The sequence below is a fragment of the Lolium rigidum genome, chromosome 2 (genome assembly GCF_022539505.1).
Source record: "Lolium rigidum isolate FL_2022 chromosome 2, APGP_CSIRO_Lrig_0.1, whole genome shotgun sequence".
NCBI lineage: Eukaryota > Viridiplantae > Streptophyta > Magnoliopsida > Poales > Poaceae > Lolium > Lolium rigidum.
The window spans coordinates 109,530,860-109,548,990 of NC_061509.1; the positions used below are offsets into that span (position 1 = coordinate 109,530,860).

General features: G+C 43.1%; 1 protein-coding gene and 1 long non-coding RNA gene across 2 annotated transcripts; both read left to right on the forward strand.

Annotated features, from left to right (window-relative positions):
* The first annotated feature begins 8,320 nt into the window (after positions 1 to 8,320).
* LOC124687080 (E3 ubiquitin-protein ligase EL5-like) lies at positions 8,321 to 9,342 on the forward strand. Its single transcript, XM_047220929.1, has one exon. It carries the CDS (start codon positions 8,530 to 8,532, stop codon positions 9,052 to 9,054), a length of 525 nt encoding a protein of 174 aa, XP_047076885.1. The 5' UTR covers positions 8,321 to 8,529; the 3' UTR covers positions 9,055 to 9,342.
* Positions 9,343 to 10,796: 1,454 nt separating this feature from the next.
* On the forward strand, positions 10,797 to 11,799 carry LOC124687081. The gene is made up of 4 exons (XR_006998077.1): positions 10,797 to 11,046; positions 11,229 to 11,367; positions 11,565 to 11,614; positions 11,771 to 11,799. It is a non-coding gene; the product is annotated as an uncharacterized LOC124687081 (long non-coding RNA).
* The last annotated feature ends 6,332 nt before the right edge of the window (positions 11,800 to 18,131 follow it).

The following is an 18,131-nucleotide window of genomic DNA, read 5'->3' on the forward strand; positions in this document are numbered from 1 at the left end:
CGCGATCGAGAAAAAACAATGCCGGAGAGGCTGCCATCCGGGCCCTACATCCCTCGGCGGTGCGGATTTGCGTTGACTCGGCCGGCGAACCCGAGAATTCGCGATGCACCACGTCCCGGGCCACCATACGCGACGTTTTGGCCGCTTTCGTCGGGCTAGGTGGCCTCAAAAACGAGAAAAAAAAGTTTTGACATGCACCACGGAGGGACCAAAATCGTCGGCCATGGTACACCAGCAACCACGGCGCGACTTCAACTTCGTCGGCCATGGCAACTTTTCTTGTAGTGAACCGGGGACACGGCTAAGTATTTAGTTTTAACACTCTGCAGAGGTTGTATAATTTACTCACATGACCTAGTCTGCTCTTCTTTCATGATGCACATTTTTCTCAAATGGACAGATGTTGACTAGGACGAGACTTTTCCGAAGTGATCCCCCAGACCTTTCTCTACGGACCCATACCAACCTACATTCCCCTACATCATCTGTCACGTAGGGCCCGGGTTCTCACAACATACTCCATCAAGTCAGAACCCATATTAGCATGTGGCTATACGGTAGCTAATGAGCAAGGTTGTCTACAATCTCTTTGTTCCTCGGTGGCCATCCACACGTGTGATACACCTGGAGGTTCAGAGGTTCGACGACATGACCCCAGGGAACCACTCAACATAACCCATGGAATGCCACTTTCCACCCAGATAGTTCATTAAACTTAGTTGTTTTTTCATAACTCACTATAAAATCATTTCATAGCATAGCTGAGCAACAACTAAATTTAATAGCGACAAAGTAGTCAAGTAAGGGTAGCTAGACTACTAGGATTGCATAGCAAGCATAAGACCCTACACATATATACTACAAAAATTACTACTGTGCATAGATAAAAACTGGGACTTTTGTGATTGGTGTGTCACTTGCCTAGATAAGGTGGAGAGTAGGTACAATCTTCACAAGCACACACGCTGCAGTCGGAACAGTCACAATCTACAATCAAGTAACAATGCACCATAAGCGTGGTGCCATACATTGGCATGCTCAAATAGAAAACATGAATGCATTATGTATCTTAATCGAGATCACACTACTTAGTTGTTCTCTGGTTGTCTACTACATGCATGATGCCATGGATGCAAGAAGTTTTGTATTCTGTTATTATTATAAAATCAAGTTTCCTTCTCTGGTCAAGAACCAAATTGTAAAATATTTGATGTCTAGGAGATTTAAATAAGGTATGCATGGTAATCTATATGATTAAAGTAAGGCATTTGATAAATAGGCGCAATCAATATTTTATAAACAATACATATTTTTCTAGAGATATCTCTGCAAGCTAGATGGTTTTATAAAACTAATGCAAAAGGAATTACTCAAATTGAGATTATGGATTTTATTTTATAGCCAAGGTAATCAATCTAGGCATTTAAATTTGACAAATTTTTAGACTTATGTTCAAGTTTTATTGTAGCAGGGTGTTCTTTGTGCCGCAAGGATTCCAGAGATATAAAGTTTGTAATTTTTGGACAAGCAGAGCTCCTGATATGAATTTTACAAAGCGTGGACTATGGAAATTCAATTGAAACGAAAACTAGGTTTGACAGGCGCAATCCTATTGGTCGATACCTCTGTGTCGCGGATCACGCTCATAAGCCGTTGGATCTACTTAGAACGTGCGGCCAAGATCAAAAGGGTATGGTCTGAGTTGACCTCACCCTGGTCTGAGTTGGCGGCGAGGTGGCGGTGACGAGGCGGTGATGAGGACGGTGACGTGGCGCCGGTGTTGGAGAGGACGACGGTGGTGGCTCGGGTGGTGCTCAGCAGTATCGTTCTGGCGGGGCTTCGGCTCAGACGGGGCATGGACGGGATGCGGTGCGCTGCGGCGGTCCAGGGGGCATCGACGGTGTCGCCTCGGGAGCTCTCCGTCAACGGCGAGGCGCGGATGGAGTGGTGTGGCGAGGGTGGAGCTCCGGCGGCTAATTCCGGCAGCCTAGCGGCGCAATTTTGGGATCAGGGTGGGGCAGAGATGAGAGGGAGCCCCGGGCTTTATAGGGGGCGGCTCGGGGCCGAGGGGGGCGCTGGGGAGGTGGGGCGAGTGGGGCGACGTTGGGAGGTGGCCGTGCGTACGGCAGTTGGAGAAGACGCGCCCGACAGGTGGGTCCCACCTATTGGCGCCTGACGGCCGGGGCCCGCTGTCAGGGCAGGGAGAGAGAGAAGAGAGAGTGGGGTGCGCGCGTGGGCCTGGATCTCCGGTTGCTGACTAGGTCAGCCCAGTTGGGTCGATCTTTTTTTTTTTGTTTCTTTTCTTTTTCTGTTTTTCTTTTATTTGAAAGGAATTTGGGGCACCGAAACAAATCAGAAAGATATAAATAAAATATCGGTGGATTCCTTGTGAAAAGATCTTCACTTTGGTACCACTTTTAAAACATAACAAAAACTTTTAAAACCAAAATTGGCATACATGCCTATGTGGCTTTACCATTTTAGGGTTTGGGGTTTTGAAATGAATTTGAATTTTTTCCCTAATCTGCAATGATGACATGATGCTTATGAGTGCAATGCATGGTGTTTGGAAGTTTTGAAAATTTGGGATGTTACACGTAGGATAGCGGCATTCCTGTTTAGTTCCCTCTAATCTGGACCTGTTGTGTTGGTTTTGGTTGATAGTATATTTTATTTTAGATATCTTGGACGGCTATGTGCATTTTAGATATGCAGAGACCGATGTAATACTTAATTCATAAGTAATAAATCGTCTTTTATCAAAAAATAAATATGAACGGCATATTGCTGATCTGCTCAACCCAGTGTGCGGGGCAGACGTATATTTCAACCTTCAACGTCGGGCAGCAATATCATTTTCACCTCGGCATGCATCAGACGAAAGACGAACATAGGCTGGTTCCACACAATGAGAAGACCGTGGGCTGTTCCTCGTGGATAGACATCAAGTCATTATTGCGCATATTATCCACTTGGATGGCCATTGCCCAGTTCCGCCTGATTCCGAAGTCGCAATCACCCGTCCCTCGGCAGATCAACGCAGCAGCTCGTGTCAACCTCAAACCGGAAGTAAAATCCAGAGGCGCCGCTGCAAAACACAAGCGAAATACTGTAACCCGGAGTTGGATGATTTTCTTTATGTTTTGCAAGCAAATGTCAGAGTACTTACAAGTTCCAACTAGGAGTTTGTTTATGTCTTCAAGAAAAAAAATCTAGAAGATATGAACTATACTTGGAAGATTTCTTTTGTTTTATTTAGTACCAGTAATCCATCCAATCCATGCTATGCATGGCATGGAAATCTGAGGAGTCCAGAGTCAGAGATATGCTTTGTTTTACATATACTATATCCCATTAACAGAATATTCGGGATAACCCAGTTCTTGGACTCTTATGTTTTTATGCTATTGATTAACCTTTTTTTGAACTAGGCAAAAGTTTTGCCTATTTCATTTATCAAAAAAGAGTTCAGAATATAATGCAAGCCAAGCGACAAAATTGTGAGGCCTACTCTCGCGGGAAAATAGATCTGAAATGTTTCGCACCCGTGACCATCAAAGGGTAGAAACTTTCTTAATGGCCGCGATGAAAACATTGGACATGGATGCAAAGTTTCTAACCACTCGCATTTCTCTCATTCCATATCTCCTAAGCTGCAAGGAGAACCAAGGAGGAGAGGCCCTTGCGTCGCCGGTCATTTATCCTACTGATGTCCTACTCCAATGACAACAAGAAGGACACTAACAATGGTGGCCACATTGGTCCGGGGTAGAAAGTTGGGCAGGGAAGAGGCACCAAGAACCCAAGGCCATGAAAGTTGTGTGGGCAGTGCATTCCGATCCATGCCTTAAATCAGCAGAGACTTGACCGTTGCTACGAGCAGATATATGAGTGAAGCCCGCTCCCCATGTTCGTTGAAGGAGATTTTAATTCATACATCGTGAAGCTGAGAAAAATAATGATAATTTTAACGTGATGTAGTCTTTTACTTTTAATGTTATAATTGAAAGTACAAAATTTGTCAGGGAAAGTACTATCAGGAAGAAAATAAACTTAGGAAAATAGAAGACATTTCAACCTATGTGGAATTAGACCAGATTTTGGCTTGTGCTGTGAGAGCAGAAATTTTCTCAAGTGAATGTTCGAGTGCTAGCTACGTCAGGATCAGATCACACACCCTTGCTCCTTGAATCAGGTCAACAATATCATTTGTGAAATAAGGCGCATTTCTCGTTTGAATTATATGGCTCTGTCAAAAAGGGTTTTATGAGATGGTCGTCCAGGAGTGGGCTTTGGTCTCATAAGGTGATAAACCGAAAAAGTTATGGTAGGAAAGATCCGCCATCTCCAGAAATTCATAAGGGGCTACGCTCATAATCAATGTAGCATCTATAATGAAGTAAACACGCCTTTTAAAAATCCTATATATGTTTCGGTTGGTAATCTAAAAAAAAATTCGATTGGAAAAATAAAATGTTACACCTAGGCACATCCTAAAGGATACAATGAACAATTCAAATGTTAAATTACCTCAACTTAGATGTGATGAATAGTCCAAGTGGGCTCAACATGCTAAGTTAAACATGTCCGAAAATGGAGAATAATACTAAGTACTTTTATCTCATTACTAATGGTAACATAGAAGAAAGAAGAAGTTTCAACTTCAACATGATGAAGGTACAATTGTGGGACAAGAGAATATAAAGGTATACATCAATGAATATTTCAAATGCTTATTTGGTGCACCGTTCCAAACAATTTCATTGTGGTAGAAACTGAAAATCCATGAAATATCACAACTCTCTATGAAAGAGAATGTTGTTCTCACGACCGACTTAACTAAGAAGGAAGTGTATGACAACATAATACAAATGTAAATAAATAAAGCACCAAAACCATGTGGGTTCCTTCCTGAATTTAATCATTTTTAAAAAATATAAATGGTGACTTAATGGCTATGTTCAAGAAAAAACAGCAAGGAGAGCTGTCCTTGTTTCACCTGAATTTTTGCGATACAATAATTCAATCCAATAAAAAGCACCAACCCAAATTTAGAAATACAGACCATTTGTCTCGTGATGTGATATTTTAATTTTTATGTTTGAACGCCACAACCTTTAAGGGTTTGTGGTCCTCCACGAAACTATCAACAAACTTCATAGGAATAAGATGGATGTGGTTCTACTTAAAATTGATTCTGAAAAATCATATGCCAAGGCAAAATAGCCATCAACAAACATTACGCACATGAATGGTTTTGGCCCTAAATGGTGTAATTGGACTCACCATTTCGTGCACAAAGTAAGTGTGGGAATACGAGTTAATGATGTCATCGGTCATTATTTTCAAACTAAAAAAGTATGGAGACAAGCAGACCCTCTATTTGCAATTTTGTTTGATTTGATCTCATATATGATGGCAATCTTAATTTCTAGAGCAAAAGAAGATGGTCAAGTCGATGGGCTCACCCCTCATCTACCGGAGAGAGTAGATATGATGACACAATTATTTTCATGGAACACAATTTTGAGAAATCTTTAAATATTAAAGTATTTTTGGATTTTTGAGATTTTTTTGGTTTATAGATTAATTTTCACATATGCGAATTATTAAAAAATAGTGGAAGATCAATACAAGAAATAATTCAGTTCTGAATATAGATCACTCCCTGATTAGATACTTAGGAATTCCAATTTATTTAAATAAATAAACAATGGAGAATGAAAACATGTTGAAGATCATTTGGTGGAAAATTTGGCAGGTTCGATGAGCAAATTATATCGTATAGACATTGTATGGTTCTAGGTAACTCAGAGTTGGCTAGCTTGCCAATGTTCACATTATCCTTCTTGGAAATACCTAAAGGGATACGAAAGAGGTTACTTTTTTTTTGGATCATGGTTCTGTTGCCGGAATGACATGCACAAAGGAGATATATTTTAACTAAGTGGAAAGCATTTGTGGACCAAAGGATCAAGGCGTCTTAGGAATAGAGGTTTGTGAGATAAAAAAAGTTCACTCACCAAGTGATTGTTTAAACTTTGAAATGGGGAAAGAATGTGGTAAGAACAACTACATAATACATACCTTCACTCAAAAACATTATCTCAAGTACAAGAAAATCCAATTAATTCTACATTTCGAAAAGGCTTAATGAGAGTTCGGGAGGATTCCTTTTCTAAGGGGTCTTTTTAAATAGGCAATGGTTAGGACACGAGATTCCAAGAGGAGACTCGGTTAGGGGATTCACCTCTCTCTCATCAATATCCAACTATATACAACATTGTACAATCAATAGAAGTTTTATTGTAACATGTTACATCATAAATTCTCTCAATATAACTTTTAGAAGAACACCATATGAGAACAAATGGTTGAGATGGCTACATTTAGTTTGATGGTTAATGGATGCTGAGTTAACTGCAATTCGACCAGAGACACTTTTAGATGGGGGTTTAATAGCATATAGATCCTTTTCGGCGAAATCGATGTATCTAGACTTTCTGAATGTTCATATATACTAGGTACCTTTGTAAGTATATTGGAAAATGAAAGTTTAACTGAAACTTAGAATCTTCATGTGGTATCTTCACCAAAAAGTGCTCTAAACCAATGACAACTTGGCAAGCTTAATTGGCAGGGTAGTAAAAAGTTATGTTTTCGTGACAAAGAGGAAACAATGCAACACTTGTTTATATCTGCCATGTTGCAAAGTTTATATGGAGTATAGTGTGTATGGCATTTAACCTTTCAACCCCAAACAAGATCACAAATTTATTTGTGAATTGTTCAAATGGAATCCATAACCTCGATATAGTCCACATTCAAGTGGAGGTTCACACTTTACTATGGGATATATAGAATATAAGAAATGATTTTGTGTTTACGAAATATTAATTCCTTTTTTTGCAGGTTATTCAGTTAGGAAGGTATTGGATTAGTATGCGGTCCTTTCTCCAACCGGTGGAGCGCATAGATACCATGTCTACTGGATGCAACTATTTAGAAACAGTAGCATAAGATTTAGCCGGTGTGGGTAACATTTTGATAATAGGATATCTTGTTGATGCATCGTTGCTTCATGTTATTAGCTTTGTTAGATGATTGATACATGTCTCAACCTTATGTGATTCATGAGCTGTACTTTTACGTGAACTATTTTATTAGTGCAATAATAAAGGCTATATGCATCGGTCGATGTAGGGATCGAGAATTTTCCCTTCAAAAAAACTAAGGAACCTCAACCTGAACAACCAAGAGAATACCTAGGAGTGTAAACGGTTGGATATAACCATGTCCTCTGCCATATCTTTTGGTGGATCCGATCGGACCGGGTAGTGGTTGGTGCGGATTCAAGGATTGAAATACAGATTATATCGAATTGTGGATATGCGGCGGATTCGGAGCGAACTCGGGTCCAAATAGGATAACTGAACAAATACAAACATAATATATAGAAGGTTTTTTCTAATGTAAAATAGAGAGTGTTACACTAGACTGTATCCAAAGTTGCAAGTTTGATTTTAATGTAAAATACGTGACCGAGAGGGTGTTACACGCATAATATATAGAAGTTTATTTTTAATTTAAAATATATGACACTTTGCAATAAGAAATAATAATAGTGCAAATGTATAATACTCATAATTGGCAGACGAGCAGAGGGTAGCATGCATGGTTGGGGCGATGGAATAATTGTATATTTGAAGTTGGGTTAACTTTGCTGGATAATCCTCTTTGACGATCTCGGATATTATGATTTTTTTTGGATAAGCCATGTCTATCAGATATTATTAATACCATATGGGTTACTACTTTATCGAATATCTTATCCGCATCCATATCTAGTGGATTTCTAAAATTACATGCCATATCCCGAAAATAGATGCACATGCGAATTCAGAGCAAAAATTATATGTACCGTTTACATCCGTCAAAACACCACGTGAAACATGTATCCCGGCCGTTTGTGTCTTGTCAATTTTGCGATAACAACGAATTTATTTCCTGATTAACTGTATTTAAGTTACAGCTATGGAGCCCACTGAATTGTGCTATCCATCCAAATCATGTAGGCCCGTGCCACACTCACACTGCCCTGCTCACACTCCAATCTTACCAGACCCGAAGTTTGTGCAGCTCGTTTCCAACCCAACCGCGCCATTTGTGGAAAGAAAAGCACACCTATCTGTCAGCGCACGAAACCATCAGTTGGTTAATTATCACTAATCACTTTTGTTCTATTTTGTAAAAAAAAAGAGATAATCTCTTGTGCGCCTATACAAAGCAAAGCAACGCAAAGCAGCCCGGCCGGCCATTCCCCACCACGAATCCGAGGCTTCCACCAGGAGGCAGCACCATCGGCCGATAGAATTTGGCACCACCAAAACCATCGTCGCCCACGCGGCCCCGCCCGCACCAGCCCACAGAGAGTGCTGAGCTTGGCGAGACCCGCACGCCACTCACACTCTGCCACCACTGCCCTGCCTTGGCCCTTGAGTGAGCATCCATCTCGACCGGCCGATCGGCATGTCGACGGCGGCGTCGCAGCCGCACGGGAGCGGAGGCGGAGGGTGCTGCAGCTCCGGCGGGACGCTGGAGCTCGTGGCGGCGTTCACGGCGGTGTGCCTGGCGCTGTACGGGGTGATCCTGTACCTCAACTACCTGTACGTGCGGTGGAGCGGCGGGCGGGACGGCGTGCACCGGACGACGGGGTCCGGCGCTGCGGCGGGGAAGAGAGGCGGCGGAGGAGGGCTCGACAAGGCGGCGCTGGCGGCCATGGCGCCGGTGTTCAGGTTCAAGGCGGAGGAGGCGTCGGCGGGGCAGCAGGAGTGCCCGGTGTGCCTGGGCGCCATGCAGGACGGCGACGCCGTGCGCGCGCTGCCGGGGTGCAGGCACGCGTTCCACGTCGGGTGTGTCGACGTCTGGCTATGCACGCACGCCACCTGCCCCGTCTGCCGCGCGCGTCCTGCGCTCCCGACTCCGGTGCCGGCGCCGGCCAAGGCAACGGGTCAGCCCGCCGGACGGGACCCAGACCTGGAGAGTCAGGTATAGCATGCGTACGCCGGCCGGTAGCTGTCGCAGTCAGCATCAGGCCTGAAATAGTGTTCTCAGATCAGGCTAGCTGCTGCTTGCAAGTTGCAACTGTCTGTCTGCTGGGTTAGCCTGCCATTCAGTTTCGTGCTCGATTTTGAAGAATGTTTCCGTGCCATGGCTTGTAAACTGCAATCCTTCTTTGTACTCCTTAACATCGCCTTGTGCATTGGTGATCAGCGAAGAAGCTCACCAGATCACTCTGTAATTAAGCTTGTATCTAATGCACCGCAGTGTGATTTTTGGCCCCTTTTCCTAGTTTGCGGAATACCAGCGCGCGTGGACACGAACTGTTGCATCATCACCACTACTATAAAAAGAACGAGAGAGGCTGATCCGGACCATCTTGACCGTGGATAGAGATCAGGTCTAAATCCAAATTTAAACATTGCGAAAAAATCTGAAAAAAATCATGCATGTTCACAGCACATATTAAGATAACCCCTAAAAATTTCTGATCAAAATTCGAAACACACATCGAGAAGCAAAAAAGAGAAATCTGTCATGAATAGTTCTCGAATTCAAATCTGAGTTTCTCTGTAGACTATTCACATCCGAGTTTCTCTTTTTTGTTTCTCGATGTATGTTTCGAATTTTGATCTGAAATTTTTAGGGGTCGCGTTAATATGTGCTGTGAACATGCATGATTTTTTTCAAATTTTTTCGCAATATTTAAATTTGGATTTAGGCCGCATGTCACCGTGTGACATGCAAAAGGTGCATGTCACCTGATCTCTATCCCTTGACCGTACAATCACCAAATCCAGCGGTCCAAAATTAGTCCGTGTTTGACGGCTCATCAGTCCGCGCAGACAACAGGTCGCGGTTTGGCCCACTAACCCACTCACGCTGCCCCCTATTTTTTCTTTTTCGAACACAATCAATCCCGCAACCGCAATCTCCCCTAGCCCTGCCCTATGCCGCCGCCGTGCTGCACGCCGCCCATGGGCGACCATCGCCGCCGTCGCCGCACTGCAGGCCACCACGCGACTGACCATCACCAGCTCCGCCCTGCCCTAAATAGCCCATTACGCGAGGAACATCGCCTCCGCTGTGTTTGTTCCCCGCGCCATGGATTCAAAATCACCTGCCTCTGTTCTCTGCGTTGATGATGCAAGAACCTCCGCCGTTGCCCCATGCGGTGGGACAAAATCCCAGGCAGCCATTGCTCCGCATCGATGATGCGGCCGCCGTCAGTGCAGAGCTCGCCCATATGTTTTTTTTCCAATGATAATTGTCTCAATTGGAATACTGCAAATTCTTCCATAACTGAGATACAGCAGGTTCTGATATTTCAGGCATTTGCTTCTTGCTATCTTTTTGTTCTGCAATCCTGGTTTAATTGGAAGGGACATGCGCTGACTGTAGACTTGCAAAGGGCCTCCATAAATTCACACTGTATGCTTGCCAAGGGTCCCCACAAATTCGGACTATAGGCTTGGAAAGGGCCTCCACAAATTCAGGCTGAGAACGTGCCACTCCTTTCAGGCTTTGGAGTTGACAATGCCACTATGACGCTGTTATCAGTCATTTAAATTATTTTTATATAATGCATGTTCGTAGTGTTTCCAAGGAATCTAACAGAAAAAGGTCCATTGATAATGCCACTATGATGCTCTTATGTTTTTCTTCACTTACCAACTTTATTGTCCCTTGACATGGGATTTTCATTAGAGATACTCAATTTGATACATATTCTTTTTTAGCAACACAAACATAGAAAAATTGTCTCAGTAATTTTAGAATTATTACTTTTCTCTGAAGCTAGAGTCGGAAGCTCATTACTTTTATTTCACCTAATCAACTTCAAATTATCTTCTGCAGGTAGTTCACATCCAGAAATCTGATTTGCAGCTTGCAAACAATGGTTTTCCAAATGATATCTAGAAACTAAGATGTTGATGTTTGTACAAAGCTTTGCGTTTCTCAGATCCAGTTGAGGACCTTGGAAAGGTAATGGACATTCTCTCAGTAAGCTAAATCTTTAACTATGATTTGTGTTAGTCTTATTACTGAAATTCATAAATAAATATGATTTGATTTGATATACGAGAATTTCACATAATCACATGCATGTTACTTTTGTTCTACAATTTCTTTATTGTACTAAGTTTCCATCTTTGTTTCTTGACAAGGCGCTCCAAGGAAGAGATATGCTTCCATGCCAGGGAGCAAGGGAAGAACACGACTGAGGACTGAGGAATCCTTTTATGATAATCCATTATTGAGTGCATCTGTCTGACTGGGAAGCACACATGTGATGCTGCGGTATAGGTAATGCCACTGTCCTGCAGTAGTATTATGCTAGACTTAATAGTTTGGATGTACATTGCCATGGTTATCCACATGTATATTGACCAATGGATGTCATTTACTGACATTGTAGTTGTAGTCAAATCTCACTGGTAATTTCCGACTTCTTTTGTCCATGTGAAGTTTATTGTTCTTCCTCTCCGTGTCTTACCATGTAGGCCCTGATTCTTTTCTTCACAAAATGGTCACTATGGGAAAGTCTAAGGAGGTAAAAAAAATCAAAACTTGATTGCTGGTTCAACAACATAGATGTAGACTATGCATATGCACTAGATGAAGTTACAACTTCTTATGTTGGAAAGCAAGGAATTGGCATATCTCCTGCACCAAGGTTGGAAAGTAAAAATGTATGTCTGGTTTGAAGGACAATACCTCAGGTCATAAAAAACATATATTCCGAAATATGATATGTGAGAATCGCAGCCTAGCCTACCAGTCATATATTAGCAGATATATTTTACATGGCCTGAAAATGCAAAAATAGCTTGGCAGTACCAATGTTACTGCTAAAATTGTTTACCTTTTGAAAACCTTAAATTATAAATGCATTTTCCTGACAATAAAGATATAGTAGGTCATTTTTTCCTCCACGTTATTTTTGGGGATGTTTGCCTTCAGGGAAAAGATATAACTGATGGTGTTTTACTGCCACATGCTTTTAGTTTGAATCAAAGAGAATGAAATGAGTCATATTTCTTTGTATTTTTCAAAGGAGAGTATGAAGCACTAGATATACTGGGAAATACAAGTTGGCTCATGGATGTAGATAAACCCATTGCTTAAAAACATATTTCAAAATGTATAAAAATTCTGACAAAAATTTCTGGGTGTGTCTCTAGACATCTTAGGTTCCAACACAAAGTTTTGCCCTGAAAAAGACATTTTTTGTGGCATGTGTAAAAAAGACAGATTCTTGTGCTCGGATATAGCTTTTCAGGGAACTTTATTTGTCTTTTTATGCATGAAACAGAAATTTTCCTTTTCCCAAAAAAATCGTACGAAATACTGGATTTTTCCATATTTTCTAACAATTTGGAATGCATTAAAATATTTTTTTGTAATGGATGCATTTAGTCCCATGAACCAAAACGGCATGTCCAGATGTACTGCTCATCATAACATGAGGGGGGGATGATAAGCCAACTTTTTCTTGATGGGCGGATGATAAGCCGATTTGTTGACCTTAGTTGTGTAGTCATATGGTCCATGCACATCGAACACCACATTTTGGTTTCCAATAATATATGTTTTGTAATATGTGACCTAGCAAATGGTGTATGCGCGCTCACCTCGGGATGAGGGACAAGAAAGCCATGTTGTGAGAAGGTAAAAAATACATAAAAGTAAAATTTATTTTTTTTTGTGCGAAATTTTTTTGTTGCAAGGCATGAGCAATTTTTCTATACCGTCTGACTTTCACAAAAATGTTTGGTAAACATTTGATGATTTAGAATGACTTTTAAGTGGCTTGATAAAAACAACTAACTAAAAAATAAGATTAATATAATATTTTTTTTATTATATAATACGTGCGTCGGCACGTGCACCTTTACTAGTAGACCAAAAAGGAGATAACTTTCTGGTGCTAATTTGTTGCATTACAGGACAAATGGTCTTTGGTTAAACCTGTGGTTCAGGTAATCTGGTGCGTTTCGCGTATAGACTAACACTGAGTGCCAATTAAGTATTCAATGCCTAATTAACCCAGCGATTAACCAACCAGCTACTCGATTGCTCTACTTTGGCCAGTCAGGTGAGCAAATTGTGGACATGTGACTCGTATATGCACGGCTGAGAGGGACATTACAATTTCTTATTAGATGGATACCATATTGTAATACCTTGTTCCAAAGTGAACAGATATTGATGAGATTGACGCTTCTGCAATACAACAACGATGGCACATGTTTTCCCCAATCACACAAAATGTTTGATTCATGTGGGCTGGCCCATGGAGCCGCCTAATAAATCCTGAATTTTAAAGCTTAGTAATCTTTACTATTATTTACTACTAGCAAAGGTGCCCGTGCGATGCACCGGGAAAAAAAAGCATTGCAACGGATGACGGTCGCCGGATAAATTGAGCTAATAATATGTTTGAGCGTTGTTGTGTAGCTATTCTTCATATCGACAATAGCCGCATCCATCTCTCTGGGGTCAACGAAGTGGTCGTAGCGCTTACTGCGCTTGTGATCGAACATCGTTTTCGTCAACTACCCGGCCTCACTATATGGTCGCTAAACACGATGTTGTTTCTGATGGTCACATTTAGGATCTCGATAGAGACATTCACTGCGGCACAACAAGCAATTGTCAATGAACGACCCATCGATGAAGATGACAATTAAGCCAGTGAAGTCCTTGTCGAGGCCAGTAGGTAGGCCTTTGTGGTATATTAGGTTTAGTTTTATATTAGTATTCTATTGTTTATTATTTCCTTGTATTTCAGTGCAACGAAAATTACCTAATTTTGCTAAAACTTGCATGTTACAAATTTGCATCTACTAAACCTAAAATGGAAAGAAAATTAAAGATTATATATAGGACAACGCCCGTGCTTCGCTACGGAGCAAAGAGTATTCCCGTCTGGTTCGTCGTCCAGCTGCCCGCCCACATACATCCTACTTATGCAAGCACACAACACCATCAGCTAGGTTATATCAGGATTTCCGATATTTCGTCGAAAACTGATTTTATCGGTCACACCGAGAAAAATATAGCGAACGAAATTTTTCGGTATTCAAATAATCTGCTTAATTTTTTGTTGATGAATTTTAAATAAAATAGTAAATTAGTTTGACAAATCTTTGCCGGTATTTCAATGGTATTTCCGGTATTTCCAAAATACTGAAAATACCATTACCAACCGTTATTTTTTGCCTACATAGAAAGAAAACATGGGGTTCAGCGCATGGAAAATTCAATTCCTTACTATCATTCAGATCAAAGAACAGTGGTGCTGCTTGTTTGATTCGAGGCAACTTGCGAACATACTGAGCCAGTAGTATATGAGCCGGTTGGACTCCATATAGTAAAGTCTGAAACCTGTTGTACAAGATTCACACAAATAAAAAACAATCAGTTAACAGTACCAACAGCCTAATCTCTGTGCCAATTAATTCAAAATACTAATGAATCTCATTGTGTCTCTTTCCCAAATTAGCCGGCGGTGGAGACTGGGAGCTCGCCGCTATGGAGCCGAGGAGGGGAGGCGCAGGAGCACGCGAGGTGGTGCCGTTTAGTCCGGAGGCAGCCGCGCGACGGCTGAAAGTCCGGCGTCGTCGTCATCGTGGGGCCTAGCTTCGGTCCAGCGAGATCAATTTTTCTATGACGATGGGAGGTTTCCTGAAGTTGCAACCGATCGCTCCATTTTTCTCTCTCGACCTCTCTTCTCTGTCTCGTTGCGGATCACCCTCCGTTTTTCTTGGGCCATATAGGCATGGCTCCATCAGTCGTTGCATATCTCAAGGAATCCAGCGTAATTGGAATCATCTCATAGGCGTCCTGGTCATCTCTTAGGCATCAGCACATGGGATTCAGCTCTTGTTCTTTTGTTATTCCTGAGGCGGCTTGTTGATTCGGTCAATTTCACGTATATGAAGCGGTAGAACTTGTTGCAACGGAACGAGGTGGAACTATTCCACAAACACACCGAAGCTCACACCCAGCAATATACGAAGAAACCACGAAGTGATCGTCCCTGAAGGTGCTCTTGAATTGGGCCCGCCCACGGTACAAACCAAGGCCCGCACCAGCGACCAATCGCCCAACACGAGCGAGGCGATTTTCCTCTTCTATCTGGAAACAACGAAACGGTATGTAGAGCGTGGCAATTTATAGTATTATGCGATTTGGTGGGAGGGAAAAACGGTCCAAAAAAAAGCGTTGACGAAACTTTTTGGCAGAAATTTTAGTTATACGGACCAAACCAAGAAAACGTTAGCTCCTGTATTATTAGGTATAGATACAGATATAGATTAAATTGCAACAGGTGACTGCCTGTTGTCACAAACGGGCCAACATCTCCTCACGTATCTGAGATCTGAGAGCCCAGCTCAAACTAACACCGAAAAAACAGGCTGACCCACGCCACCACGTAACCACGAGTCCTCACTGTTTCCGGTTCGAAGATCCACGTCCTGTCCTGTACGAGGACAAGTTATAATCTTTCATGTATTTTTTTTTTTTTTTTGAAACGGGCAAAAAAGCTTTTGCCTTATATTGATAAAGGAGAAGCAAACAGGTACATGGCAAGAGCCAAAAACAGAAAAAAGGCGGACCAAACTCCGCCAAGAAAACAACTCAGCTAATCAAATCCGCAAGGCTCTTGGCACCTGCCAGGATCCAATCTTTTCCTTCTTCCCTGATCTTGTGCATGACGACCGAAGGCAGCGAGGATTTATTGTTGAAAACGCGGTCGTTCCTCTCCTTCCATATCTCCCAAGTGATGAGAATAACCGCAGATCGCAGCCCTTTGGGAGAAGAGGTAGTGGTCGATGTGATGGCCTGCCAATAATCAATGACCTTGGCTCTACCTTCTCCAAGGCTGCTCATAAGATCCGGACAAGAGAGCCAGGAGGCCGCCGCGGTCCAGACGCGCTTGGAGAAACGACATTCAAAGAGGATGTGCCGAGCCGTCTCGGGGGAGCATCTGCAGAGCTGGCAGGTGGAGGGATGAGGCCATCCCCGTTTTGCCAGTCGGTCGGCAGTCCAAAGGCGATTTTGGACGGCGAGCCACGCAAAAAAACGGCACTTCGGAGGGGCCCAGGTCTTCCAGACAATTTTCCCAAACTGGCAAGGAAGAGCTGAAAGGAACTGGACTTTGTAAGCGGAGCTGGCCGAGTAGCAACCATTAGGGGTCAAAGACCAGGTGATGGAATCCTCTGAATCTGGATCAAGTTGGACTTCGGCGAGAAGATTCCATAGGCGAACGTATTGTTCCAGGTGCTCAACTGAGAAGCTGTCGACCACGATATCCGAAACCCAGTTGTGATCAGCCAACGCCTCCTGGACCGTTCGATTCTTCCTCCTGGAAGCCTTAAAAATCAGCGGAGCAAGGTCCTTTGGAGGGGTGCCATGGAGCCATGAAGAATACCAGAAGGAGGCCTTGACTCCGTTGCCAATGGTGCGTATAAATTTACAAGGATGCATCGTGCGGCAACTATCATATTTTTTGATCTCGTGAAGCAACAGTCTACGGCGGCGGACGAGTTCTCGCGGCCTGGGCTGCGCCAGGCAAGCCGACATGGTACAAAGGCCGGGCCAAGGTCCATCTCCTGATCCCGATTGACAAACAAGTTCGATTAAAATAGATCAATCAAAAGAGGTGTTCGTGTCGTATAGATGATCGACTATGAGGATCCATCGCTTGGTTTTGTTCATACCCTTCCGCCGCGTTGGTGTATTCGTATGTGGTCTTCTTCGTCGAGAGTCCCTTTGCCCAGCAGTTCTAATCTAAAACGAACTAGGAGTCTACCCCCGGCCTGTCTCACTCCAGCATAATAGCCGGACTGATCGCAAAGCAGTTCATGAGATGAGGGTTCGATCGATCAGCAGAAAACGATCGTAACCGTCTCAACCCCTCCGCTCCATATCTCTCCGGGCATAGGAAACGACAGCGCTGGCACTGGAGGCCGACAACTGGTGGCGTAGCCTCGCCATCCTCAACGGCGGCCTCCACAATGTGTGCGATGATCGCAGGGTCGGAGACGACGAGGGCAGGTCTTCAGCTTCTCCATCAGGATCACCGTGCACAGCTTCCTTGCATGGCCGGTTATCGTCCTGATTATTCGTCCATATTCGTATCGTACACCAATAGCACCGTACGTTGACCACTCGTCAGCCCGCCCTGGGACCGCGAAGAAGCTACTCTCATGCGTCGTTGCCACGTTCTTTTCTGGCTATGTATCTGAGTTCGTCGACATATTCGCCATGGGCGCGGTGAGACTCGAGAAGGCAAATGCCAAGGCGCCGTGGATCGATGACTCGATGAGATTGATGTCGTAGCCCGTAGTGCGGGACGTGTGCAAACCATCAACCAGCTGCTTAGGGAGATGGACGGCTTCTGCGGAAACAACGGTGTCATGGCGCTTGCCGCGACTAACAGGCTAGATGTGCTGGACAACGATGGCGCTTGCCTGCTTGGCACTACAGGTCAGATGGAGCTCGTCACTGCAGGTCATGGTGTTCGCCGCTTCTAATGCTATGGAGGTTCAATCATCAGGTTACGGTTTATCGTCCACATGCTACTGGTCGTGTCAGGATCCTTAAGGCGAGCAGTCGCGGAACACTAAAAAAACAAATCGACTTGAGCATCAGGTATCAGGTTTCAGTCGACAGAGCCAATCACAGGGGCTCTCACTGTGTACTTTTTCAGGAAAAAAGCACAACTATTGCCTCCTGATGATATAAGGCCTACGTTGTCTTGACTTTTATTTTATCAAGCAGACAGATGACTCTATGCCTCCAGTTTTGAAAGACGGCAAAGATGGTCGTGACTACATAGATTGTGCGTCCATATCAATATATTGGTTGAGATTTCGTATATATAGCCCGTTGATACCAGTCTAAAAAGATTAAAGCAAGGACAACAATAGGCATCTAAAACATCAAGTGATGTCTCCTAAATATTTTGGTGCTTCTCCCATCACCATGATTTCTTCGTTTGTAGAGTCTTGCAAGTTATGGTTTGCTAGGGTATTTCCGTGCAGTTGAATTATACATAT